General features: G+C 35.0%; 1 protein-coding gene across 1 annotated transcript in view; it reads right to left on the bottom strand.

Moving 5' to 3' along the window:
- Positions 1–18,488, bottom strand: part of ANO2 (anoctamin 2) — a 207,009-nt gene that overhangs the window by 140,428 nt on the left and 48,093 nt on the right. Inside the window, exons 4-10 of the mRNA XM_080577713.1 lie at positions 16,059–16,157; positions 11,706–11,854; positions 10,366–10,420; positions 9,466–9,514; positions 6,675–6,730; positions 6,384–6,425; positions 1,236–1,300 (exon numbers count right to left, since the gene is read on the bottom strand). Coding sequence (XP_080433839.1) covers positions 1,236–1,300; positions 6,384–6,425; positions 6,675–6,730; positions 9,466–9,514; positions 10,366–10,420; positions 11,706–11,854; positions 16,059–16,157 — 515 coding nt within the window. The remainder of the gene's footprint in view (positions 1–1,235; positions 1,301–6,383; positions 6,426–6,674; positions 6,731–9,465; positions 9,515–10,365; positions 10,421–11,705; positions 11,855–16,058; positions 16,158–18,488) is intronic.

The following is an 18,488-nucleotide window of genomic DNA, read 5'->3' as shown; positions in this document are numbered from 1 at the left end:
AGACTAAACCCCAGCTCCTTCAGCTGCTCCTCACAGGAGTTGTGTTCCAGGTCCTTCACCAGCTTTGTAGCCCTTCTCTGGACACATTCCAGGGCCTCGTTGCCCTTCTTGTAGTGAGGGGCCCAAAACTGAACACAGTACTCAAGGTGCGGCCTCACCATAGCAGAGTACAAGGGGACGATCACCTCCATGGTCCTGTTGGCTACGCTATTCCTGATACAAACCAAGATGAGATAGTCTCACTTCCATTTGCCAGTCTGAAACATGTCACAGATCAATTTTGCTCATGTTAATAACGTACTACTTAAGTCTTTGGAAAACTATGTTTTTCAGAACTTTAACTCAAAATATAATTAATACATTTTGTAAAAGTTATTGTTTATCCATATTACTAACACCAGCTTTTGCAGCTAATCACTTAGGGCAGATTGTATAATAAAGACTAGCTGGAGTTTGATTATTCAAAAAATAAACACTAAGAAATATCATCTTTCTCAGTTATAAAAATTATCAATAAATAATTTTTTCCATTGTTTATTTGTTAATATCACAGTTTATTTATTCCAAGACAGTTATCTTATGAAAGATTATTTCTAGCCAGCAGTTTTCACAAACATTTCCCAAATATTTCCTTTGTTTATCTGGTATTTTTAGCACACAACAAAAACTGTTTATTTGATTATTTCTTTCCTTTTTTTGTAGAGATATTTTGGAAGTTCCTTAAAAAAAATGTTGGAATTGTTTCATTTGTGTTTAAGCCTAACTTCTTCTATGTTTGAAGTGTGACTTAAATATTAACATTCAAAATATGCCCAAACCACTATGAACACATATGGATGTTTTCAGATGAATAAAATTTGTAAAACCAGAATTGAAAAAAAGAAAAAAAAAATCAATTTCAAAACTGTCAAATACTTTCATACTGATTCGTAATGTAAACACTAGCTTCTGATTATACACCAGCCTTTGATCACAATCTCCAATAAAGATTCATTAAGGTAATCTGAAATATTATCCTGAAATTGCTCCAGGATAACATGGTATACAGAAACAAATGCACGTTATTGTTTAGTATAGTAAGCTATCATCAGAACTACAGAAAAGCAGTGAGAAATTTTATTTTCAACACTCTGATTGATCCAAGATTTCATTTGTTGATGTAACTGCCAGGAACTTCACTAATCTGTATCAGATAAGAACCAGGTCCCTTAGTGTTCCATACAAATTTATGTTACCTTATGAGGTCAATAGGCTGAAACTTGTAAAATACTCCATATCTTGCCCATTCTTGATACAGCAACTAAATAAATAAAAAATAAAAAAAAAAGAAAGAAAATTAACTTGAAGTAAGTGTTCGCATTTGTTTTTACAAACATTGTCTAAGAGTTAAAATATATGTAGCAATAAAAAAAAAAGAAAATAAAAATAAAGCAGTTTTCTGTACTTTGGCATAAAATTCCAAGTTTATTTTCCAGGCAGGTATAGAAGACACCAACCACACCAGCAATGCAAGAAGGTGTATACAAATCTTTTCTCCACATGCTTACCTCCTCCAAACAATATTTATTAAATAGTGATGTTAAAAATAAGGACTTAAAGGGAAGAAAAAAATCCGTGGTCTCATGGAAATCTTTGGAAAGATGCTAGAAATAATTCTACTTATAGAGTCAAATTCTTCTATGATGTAATTTATTTAATGGCTGGAATTATACCATAGGTAAGTAACAAGCAGTGTTTCCAGCTACCAGGCAAAGAAACAGAAAGAGCTCAAAACCAGTAACTGATATGTAAAAACATAACTATTGGTAAAAAATGTGCCAAGGCCTGCTTCTCTTCGCAGGTCCTGAGGCTATTATACCTAGTGGACTCCATATAAAAGTCCCTTCTCTCCTCATGGTGCACATGCACACACTAGTTTAAATGTTTACTATTGGAATTTCAGATTCACCCATCACCTACCAACAGCACAAAAGAAGGAAAATATCTTACAGAAATTTCTTACTATGACACAGGAAAAAAAAATAAATGCTAGGCAATAGAGATAAAAGGAAACATTTCAGAACCTGCTGTATATTAACCACAATACACACAACTACCATAATCAAGGGACTCATGATAGTCTTCATTCTCTGTTTTGTTGCTGTGATCTGTATGACACAGGTTTGCTGAGCTTTCAAAAAGAAAAAATAAACCTTCGACAGTACTTTAGAAGAGGCTGGAAAGGAAATGAGTAATTATGGTATGAAAGTCATCACGTTCTGAAACAAAAGTCAGCTGCTGGATAGAAATTCCCATTTGATGAAAAATTTGGCAAAAGAGTTAATGTGATAGCAGTATATTTTATAACTGTGTATGCATTTATTATTAATATAGCAAGGACTTTCAACAATGAAGCTTTCCAGAATTAGGTGAAGACCAAAGGAAACTTAGAGGACACATCGGAAGTATCTAACAAAGTTAAATGACTATTCACCACACTTTAACTTTAGAGGAAAATAAAAATCACAGCACTGCCTTGCAAAAGAGAATATTTTCTGGGGAATCACCTGAATTGTTTGTATTCCTTTCACATTTTTATGCTGTGAAAGGTCTAGAGGAAGTCTCAGAAAACATACTCATTTAAAACTATTTCTTGAAGTACAGACTGCATGAAAAAAAACAATTATGATAAATGAAAGTAAACAAACTGCACCACTATTTATAGATTATGAATCATAATCTATACTGCACAACATGGTGTAGTAATCTATACTACACTGTGACTTCATCCAAAAAGACAGGTGTCAAGACTTTTGTTCCTATTTTCCAAAAAGAAGTGCAGAGAGCCTAGAAAGAAAGAGTAACATATGGGAGGTAAGGTCAGTTCCTTTAAAATAAGGCACCACGTCTTTCCTAGTACAATTGGAGTAGCAATGAAACTGTGTCTTAAGAATGAGCTTCTGTGTAGAATCTCTGCTGTTACCCAAGGGACAACCTCCCACTTCAGTTGCTCCCTTGTTGTGAGCCCTAACTGACTGTCCCTTGCTTGTCTCATGGAAATTATAGTTAACGTGGAGCAATGTAAATGCAGAGTTAATACCTTGGAGACCTGTAGTTTTCTGTCAGCTTTGGCTAGGACTGGGCAATAAGTTTAAAAAACGCTGGGGAGGAGGACAAACCAAGAAATACATGCACACAAATACACAACCAGGTATGCATAGAGTACATTCTGCAGAGAAATTAAATATTTGCACTTTTTTTTTTCTTTAACAGAAAGAGCTGAATGGTTCATAGATATTCAAAAGCACTAATTAGACAATAGTCTAATTAGACAATAGTCTAATTAGACAATGCACTAATTAAACAAGATATAGATTTTTTCATAATGTGCAGTATGTGGAACTTATGTGCTTAACAGCACCATAGATTGCAAACCTTAATTCTACCTGTAAAATAGATGCTTAATAAACACGTTACTATTTCTTCCCATTCATAACAGATTATTGTACAATGGAGTTATGTAAGTATGCAAAAGCTGGTGGTGATATTAGTTACAAAGTACATATAGTTTTTGCAGTTATCAATAGTAGCATCTGTCAGCTAGCAGTACATCATATTTTTTCTAGTGTTTATAATGCCTCTCCTCCCACAGATGCTATGTGAAAGAACTAAATAAATATCAAGGGAGTAATTAAGGTCTGGATCCCACAAACATGTACCCACCTAATTATTATCGTTTGGAATATGGAAATTGGCTTCCAACCATTTGAGGGAATGGAGCTATGCCAATGTATACTCATTAATGATCCAGCCCAGATTGCTTTCTCTTCTTAGATCGAGGAGTAAACCCTGCTCTGCTGAAGTAATTGGGAATTCAGCAATGAGATTCAGGGAGTATGGAGTCTTAGCATACAGAATATTGCTGTTACAGAGCACAGTCTTGCAAAATGCTTTGCACCTGTGGAAAGAAATGAAACTACATTTGATTTTCTTTGGCTTCAGTAGGAGTTGAAGAGGATAGACCTGGCTGCCATATTGATATTTTCATATGAATACTTGTGGTTATCTATTTAAAATCACTCCTTGCCATTACTCCACAGAATTACTTACAATTTATTTTCATAAAAAATCCTACCAATAAATCCATTTACTGAATGTTCAAAACTAGAAAGTTAAAACTATAAAATTATTAGGACTACTTAAAAGCTGTTTTGATCATAGCTAGAGTATTGAATTTGAAGAGCAGAAAGAGAGAACTTTCTAAAATTTCAATTAGTTCAGGAATGGGTTGCTACGACATTATATCAGGCGACAGAATCACATTTGTTATTCTGATTCTGAGAGACATAACACTGAAGGTGGCATGTATATTTTCCATCCATGTGTGTTGCCCACACTAAATCTCAGTCTTAACAATTCAATTTTACAAGACAGCTTAATCTGGAAGCTGGAATAGGTTTTTTTTCCTGATTTATATTAAGTTGAAAGGAATTCTAGGAAGAGTTTTGTAATATAGTTTATTGTATGTTATCAGTTTCACTTAAAGCAGTACTTTCTGTAAATTTATAATAACCCTTTTCAATCTGCTTCTAATAATCTAGGGATGTTGTTGTAGTATATCACAAGAGTGTAATTCCTAGATAGGTAAGAAATTCCTCATGTATTTCTCTATGTCATACACACTCCTAGCAATGAAAGGTTACAAATTGCCAGTGGGTTACAAGACCAAGTTAGTGTTTATACTCATGGCAAATTATTACAATGCTGCTGTGCAATAATTTTCTTAAACATATTTTTTCTACAGCAGAAATCACACTAAAACAGGGAAATTCCTTCACCCTAATCAACAGTCTTAGGAAAACAGGGGGTTTCATTGACTGCTCATTTCTAATTCTCATAGGATGTGACAAAAGTAATGTTTCACAGGGCATTTTCTCTAAAGAAATCCTGAAGAGGGGTTTAGTAAGTATTAACCTTTTGTATTATGAACTGGTACATAAACCTTAATTACTTCTGCTTCTTTATTGGCCTAAGTATCTCAGACAGTCTCAGTTCATCATTCTCTGGGTTCGTACTACAGGCTAGTGAAATGGAAGACATAGATAAGTTAAAATGGACAAAATGAAAAGGGGCAGGGAAAAAAAAAAAAAGGCATAAAAATGCCCCCCTTTCCTTTAAGCCTGATCAGGGCTTTTCAGGAAATTAAACACTGAGACTATTAGATTCAGATAGAAAACAGATGATGTTATGCATAGAAATACTACAGCAGATTCAATGGCTAGGCAGCAGAGACATATGTGAATAATCAATGAAATATTTCTGGAAAGAGCCTTTTATGTTTTTAATACTTAACACTTCATAACTGAGTCTAATAGGCATGATAAAAAGAAGGCAGACAAAATGTAACTGGTAGGGTGAATACTTTTCCAGACACTAGTTCTTTTAAACCCTCTTTCCCCCTTTCCCACATTAACCAATCTTTCTCCATTGACTAATGTTCATTTACTTTCTTCTCTCTAAAACTTTTGCTAACCTTATAAGTGAATAAACCATGGATCTGACTTTCAGTGTCCGTTATTGTATCACCATTATCACTTACCCAGAGACAATTTCTTCATGAATAAAATGTTCAAAATTATAGACATAAGTATACAAGCTTCTCTACAGTTGTTTTTCCATCTTTCTATCTTTTTTTATGAAGTTTCAAATAGTAAATTAAATTGTATATGGTACATTAAGACATCTAGTGGCTGAATGTTAAAACCATTTAAAAAAAAAAACTATAATGAACATTATGTTTTCAAATTTTTACTCACTCAGCATTGGAGAAATCAGATTTACCTGCGTGATCTCTGAACTAATTTTTCACTTCGAATGTTCATATAATCACCACTTGTGGCAATTACACTCAGATACTACACTGAGTATTCTCAAAAAAAACCTTTTTATTTACAAATTAACTGCAGCAGTTTTTTAGAAACTGCATATAATTTAAGTGAATGCACAATCAAATGAATCAACTCTGTTTTGGTCTAGCAACTATCTATCTATAGTATCATCTGGTTACAGAAACAAAATAATCATATAAGTTACTTGTCAACTTTTGCTTTTGCAGACAGATTGAAAAATTTTCTCTGTATCTGCGTAGGAAAACTTGAAGCATTTCAAGATGTAAATATAAAGTTAAATTTACTGAAATACTTCATAAAATAAACCACAAAAAGTCTTGCAAACAAATTTAATGTGCAGAAGTACAAGAAAATAAGCAGTGTAACAAATATTACATGCATTTGTAAAAGCATTTATTTGACCGAATGCTGGCTATTTTTTTATAGCATTTAGGACGTTAATTCACATTTAGCATATTAAATCTAATACGAAATTAATTTTGTAATGTACTTTACCTTTCTTTCATTCATGTCATCATTTTGGCCTTCATATTCACCCTAGAAAAAGAAAATCATTCAATAACATGCAAAACCATAAAATTGAATAATAGATTGTTCAGCTGTTCCTACATTGTTAATTTTACTTTTGTCACAACATGAAATGTATTTGTGTAAAAGTTTTGATGTTATAATTATATACTTAAAATGTTAGTATATATTTTCATTGTCATAGGCAATAAACTTTAAGGTCTATGCACTATTGAGTGATACCATGAGAAAACTAGATTTTTAATTGGATATACATACATCATGTAGTGGGTATGCTGCATCATAAACATTGTTTGCTATTAATGTGCTAATACCTAAAAAAGAAAAAAAAATTATCAACAGTTAGGCACAGTTAAGCAAAAAAGGATATTACAGATGTAATTCGATGACATTGCATAAGGGACTGATCTGAAGACATTCAATATCATGTCAATACGAGTATCTACCAACACAGAAATACTTGGCTATGGAAAGTATTTTATCACAGAAAAGCTCATTTCAGTATAGTGCTTTTTCTTGAGTGAACTAGTGTGGTGGAGACAGTTTCGACTACTTTCTCGTCCTGATTGCAAAGAGGCATGTGACTAAGGAGGAAAATATCTGGGAAGTCCTTCCTGAAGCTTGATAGCAATCAGAACCACGAATTCTCACTGACACACACAAACAATAAAATAATTTAAAAAAAAAATACAAACAAAACCAAAAACTTTCACACAACTTTGTGGGTAAGAAACCCCCACTACTCTCCATCAATTAACATTGTACCATGTCTAGTTTTCACTGAACCAAGTACTGTTTTTTCTATCCTTCCTCGTATAAATACACAAGGTCATCTTTCTGAGATGACAACCAGTCTTTTTTTGCAGGATTTTATTCAGTTTGTGCTCATCAAATCCATAGTTATGTTGGAAAGATGCTTACACCAGGAGAAAAAGTGGTGAGTCCTAAAGACTACAAACATGAGGTCTGGTGAAAGATACAGGAAGATACAGGGACACAGCACTTCACATTGAACCCATACTACCACTGAATCCCCAGCTAATGATTACAGCACCTACATGCTCTTGAGACTTATGACTTTAACAGACATTCTGTTTTCAGTACCTACATGTGATTACAATTCCTCCTTAAGATGAATGTTAAAGTTAAGATCAGCAGTTTATTACAGACCTCCATGCTTTCAATGTCCAGTAAAAAGTAATCATAGAAAAAAAAAATATTCCATAGTCAAAGTACACAACTATTATTCTGAAATGTTTTGGGAAAAATCTCTGGCAAAGAAGCTAGATAGGCATTTCCAATAAATTTCTCCCTTGGTATAGGGAAAAATAACCCTGTCATACATGCATTAATGTAATTGGGAAATCTTAGTGTTCATTGATCCAAACACGAAGTCAAGCCCTCTACTGAAAGAATTCTGGTTTTAAAAGTTTACAGAAATTGAGTTATACTAGAAACAAATATATCCTCTTTGTAAAACATCATAGAAGTGGTATCAGACTCAATAAAATCGTATAAATAATAAATAAAGCTGTAAAAATCAATAAGCAATTGTGTTTGAAGTGTTGTTACTTTCCTTCTATTGTATTATGATTTCTGAAGACTAAAGACTGCTTAAATACTTCCAACATCACTGTCCTACTTCCTGTGCAAAATAAATAATGAAAACCTAGAAAAAATGAATAAAACAAGAATGCTTAAAGAGATTTTTAAACTAGTCATGATGAGTGCTCTTAAGACAAGTGAAAAAGGAGATCTTTAGAGACACAAGAAGCATAGAACTTTTGGGAGATGATCTCAGAGGACCAAAACAATTATTGAATTTGGTCAAACATGATGCATACTAATATTCAGGGTATTAACCAGAAAGACAGGGAAGACAGAAGGGTTAAAATATTTGCTTCATGTCAAATGGAATCTTGAATTGACCTGAGCTTGAAGTGGATCAAACTGCTTTTTCACCTTAGAGTAAAAGAGAGGAAAAAAATGCTTGATGTTTTCTTACCATCTTTTCCTTTTTCTTTTTTCTTTTTTTAAGGAAACACTAATAATCCCAAATTTAAATGTTTGTTCTGGGCAAAACCAAGTGTTTTTAGCTGATACTAAGTTGATATGAGAGCAACTTTGTTTGTTTTTTCTTTCATATGGTTAAAAACTATATATATATATATTTCATGAAATCCTAAATTAATCTATTTTCCCCTCTAGCTGCTGTAACAATGAAATCTGTTACTGCAGCTTCACTACAGCAAACTACACCAAGACTCTGCAGGAAACTGGATGCTTATTCTTTGCAAGTATATTATCCTAGGACATTGCATAAATGGTCAAGCTTACAGAAGGACTTTCAGAAAATATGCCAGACGAGGAGTAATGTTACCTCTTCAACTCAAGGGAGATACGTGTTTCAATATCACAATGGAAGAAAGGAAAGAGTAATGAAAAAAGAGTAAGTACACCTGTATATATTCTGAACCTCAAGGAAAAAGAAAAAAAAAAAAAAGCACCAAATATTTCAGGGCTACCCAAAAAATATCACCCAGTATCTTCAAAACAGGCATAGTTAATTCACATATTTCACTATTCAGTTAATTGGCATTGTTTTTAAAGAAGTAGTGACAAGAATAACCTGGGAAAATGTATTATTCTATTGAAATATCAAGAAAAGTCTGTTCCTGGAAGAAATAATGCAATATATTGGAGCTGACATCTGCATATTCAAAAGCAGATCATACTATAATCATATCCAATTTTATAACAACTTGTGAAATGCAAGTTATATGCCAGATCCTGCACCTGTAGAAATGAAAAGTAAACTCCCATTACCATGTCCTATCTAAACTGTGGACCAGAAAGTCTGATTCTATTCCTCAGAAAACACATTTCCTTCACATTTCATCAGAAAACACATTTCCTTCAATCTCTATTTTTTTGTGGAAATGTTCCAGCATACTCTTGTGTTATGTTAGATAAACAAATATTCAGTAAGCAATTCCTAAGCAATTCCTTTTAAAGCAATATATATATAGTTATCTTCCATCCTTCTTACCCATGCTGTTTCTGGCCTTTGTAGATGTGCGCTTCAAAATTTCGCGTACCTGTGGAAAAGGAGAATACTCATATAACACATAAATTGTCTTTTAATATTCTTTTCCTTATAGAATGAGCAACGAAATTTAACTTAGCAATTAGAGACTTCTGTAGAGATTACTAGTTAAAACCTAATGATTTTATGGCAGTTCATGCTAGTTGGTTTTCTGGCAATAACGTGTAGGTTAAGTCCTGCTACATCACATCCTTATAAAACTATATGAAGTGTGAGGACTTCAGGTAGAATGAGTATTTTACACCATAGAAAATCACAAGAGAATCCAACTCTGTAAAAACAAAACAAAACAACAAAAAAATTAGCTTCAACCTCTGGAAGTATAACTGCAATTTGCCCATACTAGTGATCAGAATATGTACTGTATCTATGAAACCTGAGTATATATGGATACGGCATGCTGGAGAGCAGCTGGCATAACATCCATAAAGAGAAATCCTGCCTCACTAACCTACTGGAGACCTAGAATTCTGTCATGAACATGACGAAATAATTCACATCGAAGACTGCTGGAGCTAGGAAATTGCTATACGATTGTTGAGGAGGCACTTTCGTGGAAAAAAAATCTGCTTAAAGGAAAGGAAGTAGGGCTTAATGATAACTTTTAACAATGGAGAGGAGTCAGTAGCATTTCCTGTCATACCATCTCCTACTCCCACTGGGCTATACGTACTTCTGGGCAGCTCCAGCAGAGTATTTCTTACATACTTTTGACTGCTTACTGTTTTGTGGGAAAAGCAAAATGAATAAAGTGATGAAATAGGCAAAGTAGTCACCAAAACTCACTGTCAAAGTAAACCTCATTCATTATGAGAAGTCAATATGTTACTTTCATTTACTTACTATTCGGCTGCGGGTAGCATTGTCAAAAAATGTGTCTTTGTCTCCAATGTTATACCTAAAATTGTTGAGAGACAAAAAGATCAGGTACTTTTTCAGAAGATGAAGTAATGAGTAAGACAATATACACAATTTTGATTTAGAATTAACTTACAAACCACAGTAAGGAAGACAAACATATTTAAAGAAAATGTAGATGAAATATTACAGTGTGATATACTGTATCTCCTAATATCTAAATGAAATCCTGAAGAAATTCATTCAGAATTCTACTGGGATTGCAATGATGGTTGGCACCAAAAGTGAAGAAATATTAAATACTGTAAAATACCTTTCTAGTAAGTACAGCTTGTCTATTGTTTACACAAGCAGACATTTTAATCTTTTTTTATAAAATACCCTCAATGGTATGACATTTTGTGGTTATGTTACAAGGTTTTAAATTGCCTAATGCAGATGTTTATTACTCTTTTCCATGTGACTAACTAGTCCACATTTCGCTTGATTTAAAATAAAAATTCCACTGCAATTATTTATTCTCTCAAACCTTAAAATCATCATATGTGAAATTAGCCTTCTCATTTTATCCTCTCAATCAAATTTACTTTTATTCTATATTAATTAAAATGTTCAGAGAGGACAAAAGTGTTATGGTGGTTCATTATGTTTATTACTGAATTTTATTTATCAGACATAAATACAAAGAGCCACTATGAGGAAAAAAGGGATGTTTAATACCTAACTGGGCCCACAAGTATTACTCCAAGTGAAAGGGAAAGTGTCAAGAGTTCCTTATCTGCATATTACTAGCCAAGTTTTAATGACTATAATAAATGTGACAAGAAGAAAAATATTATCGAATTTCTACTTGCTCTTTTTACAAAACAGGCAGTAATATCACTATCAAATTAATCAGGAATTTGTTGCTAAATTTTTTACAGTTCAAGCTAAGAACATAGATATTTTATTTCACTGCTTCAAGTGCCTTCCTTAGAAGAAGGAAGTAAAACACTGACAAAATTCTGTGTAACTTAGATTTCTGTTAATCCTCTGAAACTGAATTCCATATGAGCATGTTTATTTACTTCAGATCTATTTACTCAAGCTTTAATAAATTTAGTTTAATGCAGACATATACTTTCATCACATGGAAATATTATCCAGCAATAATCTGACAACTTGGAAATTTCTTCAGGATTCCCAGAAGTGCTGCAACCTCAATGAATTTCTGAATTTTAATTAAAAATAAAAAATAAAAAATAAAAAATAAAGTAGAAAAATGACAACAGTAAAATGATGAGTTATAGCTTTCTTCATTGCCCTTCACAATTTGAAGTACTCACAAATACATTTTCTCTCTGGAAAATGGGTAAGACAGACTTTTCATCTTGGTATTTTCTTGTGGCACCTGGGGTTGCAGAGGTTCAGTCAATTTGCACCATATTTCATTTAACTTTTTGAGAATTCCTCCTTCTTCTTTGATTGCATACATCTGAGTAAATAAAATTTTGTACATTAACATGACTTCCAAAAATACACTGAAGAGAAAAAAAAAAAAAGATACATTTTGTTATACACGTTTAAATCAGTAATTAAAATAAACACCTTCTCTCAACATATATTCCCATATAATAGCAAGCACATGAATTTGATGAGGGTTTCAGTTCCAAAGAATCAAGTTATTTCCAGGAAAAAAAACATCTCGGTGTAGAATTTTTAGTACAAGAAACATCCTTACTAACTCATTTCAACTAGGAGCTGCAAGGAGATTATAGAAAAGCAGAGTAATTATTTTGACTTTGTAACTGTAACTGGAAATACAGGGAACAGACAGAGCAGGAAGGGACTTTACTTGCTATACAGCTCAGAGAATTTTTTTTTTTCTGGTTAATAATTGATAGCTTGGTCTGATAGCACACACGTACACATGCCATTGAAAGTGAGGATGCCAGGCTTGTGGCTCTGTGGTACTTCCAAGTGCAAGGATATAGGTTTTGTTTGTTCAGACTGATGTGTTGTGCAAAGAAGCTTCCCAGAGATATGGAGGTATTTTTTTCATTAAATACAGACAACTTTACCAAACCTGTATTTATTTGCAATCTGATTAATAAAATGCACTAAATGAACTTTATGTAACACCTGAAAGAGTCTGTGCCAAAATATTTTTATTATTTTTTCAAATTATTGAAATGAAGTACCTTAAAACTTCGTAATTTAAAAATCAGGATCATTGGTCCTCTATTTTCAACACATTCTGATCTTTTTCCAAGGACTACAGTCATGCTCTTTGGAAGCCTAGACACTCTTAAACCCAATGGTATGGTATGGGATTTATTTTCCTATTTGAAGGTGTTACAAGGAATGTATCTAGTATATGATGCATGGAACATTTTGATTCATCAAAAGTAACTATTTCTTCTTATTCAGAAGTATACATATGGTTAAATTTGCTCAAAAGGCACCTTTTTCCAGACTGCATTTTGTCATGAAAGATGTTTTAAAATGAACATTAGAAAAGACTTTTCTGCAATCAATTCATTACGTTTAGAGATGGATATTTTCCACTGAAAATACTTTGTTTATAGTTTCATTGGATGTTTGAACAAATAAAAATAACATCACAGAAAATACCAATAGCGCTTTTGTCTTTTAGTAAAAATGAAATTTTCTTTCTGGTGGTTGCTGGCTGAATTTTTCCATTTTATTTCCAAATCTCCAAAATACAATGTTTCAGTTGTTTGAAGTGGATTTTTCCTCCACAGGACATTCTGCTCCCAACTGTCTTTGATTGCAAAAATATCAAGACAAGAACATAATTTTCATGTCATGCTTTCTGTATTTAACTGGTAGCATTCCATTTCTGCCGTTGACTTTATAGAAATGCAACATAGTCAACAAGAGCTGCCAGCAATCTTCTCCTTAAAGAAGCCATATCATCTTTAAGTTTTAGGAGATAATAAATTATCCTAGGGTGAATTTTCAGGTAATCTGAGATTTGGCTTCCTTGTTGGTAGACATACTTCATTTCATCTTTATCTATACACCAATAACAACTTACAGGTACAAACCTGAATACTGTTTTCATAACTAACTGCCTGATTGATGACTGCATGTCCATTTGCCCTTTGAATATTTGTTCTACTCATAATTTGAAAAGTGTAGCTTTAAAGAAAAGGATGCAATTTAAAAAGTATGAAATATACAGGTTAAAAAAAACTAATTTGTCAATATTTTCAAATGTCAAATATTGTTATATCTATAGGAATAACACACTACCTCCAGCCATAAATGAATAAGAGACATCTACAAATCAGCCTATCTCCACTGCTTTTTCAACACAAAGGAGATGCAGTTTAAACAACATGCAATTATATACAATGTGCAAATAAGATGTTGGAAATCATAGCAAGTCTGTTCTTTTTGTCCCATTTGAGAGAACAGCAAGATAATAAAGATGGGGCAGAGTGGGTACTGTTGGGCATATTCCAAGGAGAATAACATTAAATAAGAATGTTTTCTCAGGAAGATCAAGGTGTCTTGTTACACCTTTACAGCCGCCACAGGTGAGCAGGGACATACCCAGCATTGTCTTCAGAGCAATATTAGGGATTCTTTGTGTGTCTCCATTACAACCTTGCTTTTGGTCCCTTCCCCAGAAAGGAATGGGACATGGAAAAAAGGAAAAAGAAATATAATTAAATGTCATAAACAAAATTCAGTCTGGTACCCCAGATTTTTTAATGCAAATGAAAGCTATGACTGTGTATAACCACTACAAATATGTATCAAAGAGTAGAAGAACATTCTGCAGATTTAAATACACACAGGACATGAAAATGACAACTGATTTGACTATAATGTGGGTAGAATAACAGCGATCCATGTGAATTAGAAAATGTGTGTGAACATCTGTACAACCAGATGCAGCAGAACAGTTAGCTCCTCAAAAGAGCCCTTTGATTTGTTATGGTTTGGAACATTTGTGAACCCTAAACTTACTGGATTTTCAGGCTCTGCTTAAGGATTTGTTGCCTAATTCTTTCTTTTCCAACACGTGGTACAGATGTTCTGTTTATTATTTTTCCCTTTATTTTGTGAGCATCTTACTGTTTTGCTTTGTTTTCTTGTTTTTAATTTCATTTGTGGTGGTTGTTTACAGTGCTTTTGCCACAGATGATGGAGTACCAGCAAAAAAATACCAACATTTTTAGCTCCTCCTAGCCTTCGACTTACTGTTCTATGACGAAACATGCACTATCTATGGCACTACAAATAACATGACAATTTAGACAGTTAATTTATTTTCTGTGACCTTTGTTTGAGACAATTCCTGTTTTGTCTGCTCCCTGTTTACCCCAGGGTGGTTCTATGTATTTAGGGACATATGATTTACTTTACTTTACTTTTCTCCCATTCAGAAAAGAGAAAGGTATGTTGAGCTGTCTGTCAGTGACTAGAATGGACATTGGAGACTATTAGCCCCTGGACAGATCTTAACTTAGGACAACATGATGTCAGCATACCTCAATAAACTAGTTCTCTCCAGAGTATTTGCAAAAGACTAGGAGAGGAAAGTTCAAATAGAGGAGAAGAAGGGAGAAATGAGCAGGTTCTAGATATGCACAAATGGAAGAAAGCTGGGAAGGGATCAAAGACAGGAATCTAATATATAGGTGCATTTCTAGAAAGGCCCTATGCATCCATCACTATGCCAGAAAGAATAGAGGTACAGTAGCTATCCAAACCCTACCCATTTTCAGAGTCTGATTCCAAGTAAAAAGATTTTTCGGTGGGTCAGGGGGTGAACACAATACAGTAAGAGTATATAAGACTGGCTTGGCCAAATCTCAGACAGTGAAAAACGCTAACACCATGAGATGTGGACAACCTTTTCTGGGTGAAAACAACTGCTAGGTTAATATATATATATATAAAAACCACTGTGGAGGAAAAACAAACAAACAAACAAAAAAAACGTCATTAATTCTGATGATATGTAATGAAGTAAGTGTTCAGTAGTGCAGTTGATAAGTACCACTAACTGTGAGCCCAAGGCAGTTCCACTGACTTCAGTGTTGTTTTTAGCCAACACATTAAATCATGGCAGGATCACAAATTTTGGGATATGCTCCACAGGATTTGCAGTGTTTGCAAGCGACTCTTTTGAAAGCTATATGAATTCTCAACTACTACAACTGTAAAGAAAATAGTAAACCAACATTGTAATGACAATGGAGCATGTCCAAATTCAGTAAGTCACTGATACCACCAAAACAGGCTGTCTTTCAGCATCCCCAGACTTCAGATAAATCTTAAGGCAACGAACAGCTATCATACTCTCTCTCATACTGCTCCTCACCTTTGAGGAAAGTTCCTTGACAAAAATTCAAATAGCTACTGCCTTCTCAGCTTCAAACAACTTCTCCTTAAAATTCACCTCTCTCATCGCTCTACAGAACAGTCTGCCAGCTAGCTGCCTTTGGGTCCTTTGAAATCCCCTCTGAAAATCCCATCTTAAATCCAACTCTGAATACTAAATCATCTGAAAATAATTAGTAAGGTAAAAGAGTAAGAGTGATATTTCATTTGCACTGATTTTGAAATAATGTACACCTACATTCTAAACATTTAATTACCTTTCTGATCAACCATCCTCTAGACATAAAACTAGTTGATAGAAGATAGAATATACTTACCTTTTTAGTAGGCATTTTTATTTTATGGAGCTCTGCTTCTCGGCTAAGTACTTGCCAGGGTGCATGGATACGGACAAAGCTCAATCCTTGGCTCTTATTCTGAAACATGAAGTAGTGAAAATTATGCATTTCAATATTATTGAACAGAATACAGTGATCAAGTTTCAAAATGTCAGGTTCAATTAAATCGTATAGCAGTAGGCAATCACAGTACATAACCAACTTTAGTTACATCTGGGATTAAAAATGACCTTTTCTTTAAAAGCTTAATCTTCTAATGCTCTAAAAGTAATAAATCTGCCCGCCTGCTCTGTAGCTGTGTGTCTACCACAAAGATGCAAGATTACAGTTCCAGATTTTGCAGTCACATAAACCAGAAAACCCTGAGCTATAACTTCCACATTCAGTATTTAGGAAGTTAATTGACTTCATTTTAGTGCCCATCTGAAACAGCAAAGACAAAATATTTCCTCTGCTCTGGGCCTTGCTTTAGGCAAACTGTTCTTGTTCAACTATTTCCTGGACACTTCATCAAATCAGTATTTTCTTAAAGGTGATCATATTTACCACCCTAAATATCTACAGTTGGAGTAGCATACCTAAAAAAAATATTGAAATTTATCTTCTAAATAGAGAGGTGAGCCTAACAAAAGTATGTGTACATAACTGGTTATGCTGTGCAGAGGCAGAAGACTACATAAAATGACCTTTGCTCAGCCAGTTTGCTGTGATCTAGGCTGTCCAGAGGATGCTGTGCTGATAGCACATCTGAGCTAAACAGAGGGATTCTGAGATCAGAAAGCAGCACCCCGGCAAAACCACAAAAATGAAATATAGGCATGTTAATACAGACTTCTCAATGCACATAAATTTTCTTTTTTTCTTTTTTCTTTTTTTTTTAATCAGTAAATTATTCAAATGAATGCTCACTATTGGAATAATTATAGAATCATAGAATTGCTTGGGATGGAAGGGACATTAAAGATCATCTAGTTCCATCCCCCTGCCATAGGTAAGGATGCCACCTACTAAATCAGGCTCAGGGCCTCATCTAACCCGCTCTTGAACACCTCCAGGGATGGGGCATCCACAACCTCTCTGGGCAACTGGTTCCAGTCCCTCACCACCCACTGAGTGAAGAATTTCCTCCTAATCTCTAATATAAATCTCTCCTCTTTTAGTTTAAAACCATTCCTACTTGTCCTGTCATTATCTGATTGAGCAAAGTGTCGCTCTCCAGGGGGAAAGAGGATAAAAGGGTATATTTTAGGAATGACATGGAAGTGGACAGGAGGAGACTTGAAAGGTGTGATGTAAAGCCAGGAAGGGAATGTTAAGATTAATGGTCTTTGTGTAGCTGTGTGCATATGTGGTGGTTTTACTCAGGCGGGCAGCCAAATTCCACCACGGTTACTCTCACTCCCCCTCCTCAAAGGGGAAAGGGGAGAAAACACGACACAAAGGGCTCAAGGGTTGAGATAAGGATGGGGAGATAGCTCAACAATTATCATGACAGGCAAAACAGACTCTGAGTAAGGAGATAGTAAGGTTTATTACCTATTACTAACAAGCTAGAGAAGTGAGAAACAGAGGAGAGAAACCATAAACACCTTCTCTCCATCCACCCTCTTCCACCTCCTCCCCCTGAGCGGTGCAGAGGAACATGGGGATGAGGGCTGCAGTCAGTCTATAGAGCTTCGTCTCTGCCACTCCTTCTCAGTCACTCTCTACCCCTGCTCCACATGGGGTCCCTCCCACAGAATGCCGTCTTTCCTGAACTGATCCTGCGTGGGCTTCCCACAGGCAGCAGCTCTTCAAGAACTGCTCCCACATGGGTCCATACCACAGGGACCATCGATTAGGAGCACACTGGTTCAACCTGGGTCCCCCACAGGCAGCAGCTCCTGCCAGGTCACCTGCTCCTGCACGGGCTCCTCTCCACAGGCTACAGGTCCAGCCCACTATCTGCTCTGTGGGGGTCGTCCACAGGCCGCAGCCTCTGTCAGTGCAGGTCCACCTGCTCCACCGTGGTTATAAATATGCTCTCACAGAGGCACAAACAATATCGCTTATTGGCCCAGCTCTGGTTAGAGGTGGGGCCCTTATCTAAGATGGGGTAGTTTCTGGATTCTTCCCACAGAAGCCACCGCTATGGCCCCCCCACACACACTACCAAAACCCTGCCACGTAAACCATATTTGGTGCTTGGGCATACTGCCACTTTACATTTTCCTACCTGTATGAAGTAAGAGTCAGGACAGACCCCTCCCCTCAGGGGAGCATGAACCTCTATTTGCACTCCCTCATATATCTTGAAATTTAGCAGTGAGACAAGAAAAAATGAGTCAGGATGTCCAACTTGATAGAGAACTTAACTGGGTTACATTCTGGGCTTAAATGCAAAACTAAGGTGGCCCAAATGGGAGCAGC

The sequence above is a fragment of the Anser brachyrhynchus genome, assembly GCF_964034855.1.
Source record: "Anser brachyrhynchus genome assembly, chromosome: 1".
Classification (NCBI taxonomy): Eukaryota; Metazoa; Chordata; class Aves; order Anseriformes; family Anatidae; genus Anser; species Anser brachyrhynchus.
The sequence above is the reverse complement of the archived record's forward strand: the minus strand, read 5'-3'. Positions and strand labels throughout refer to the sequence as shown.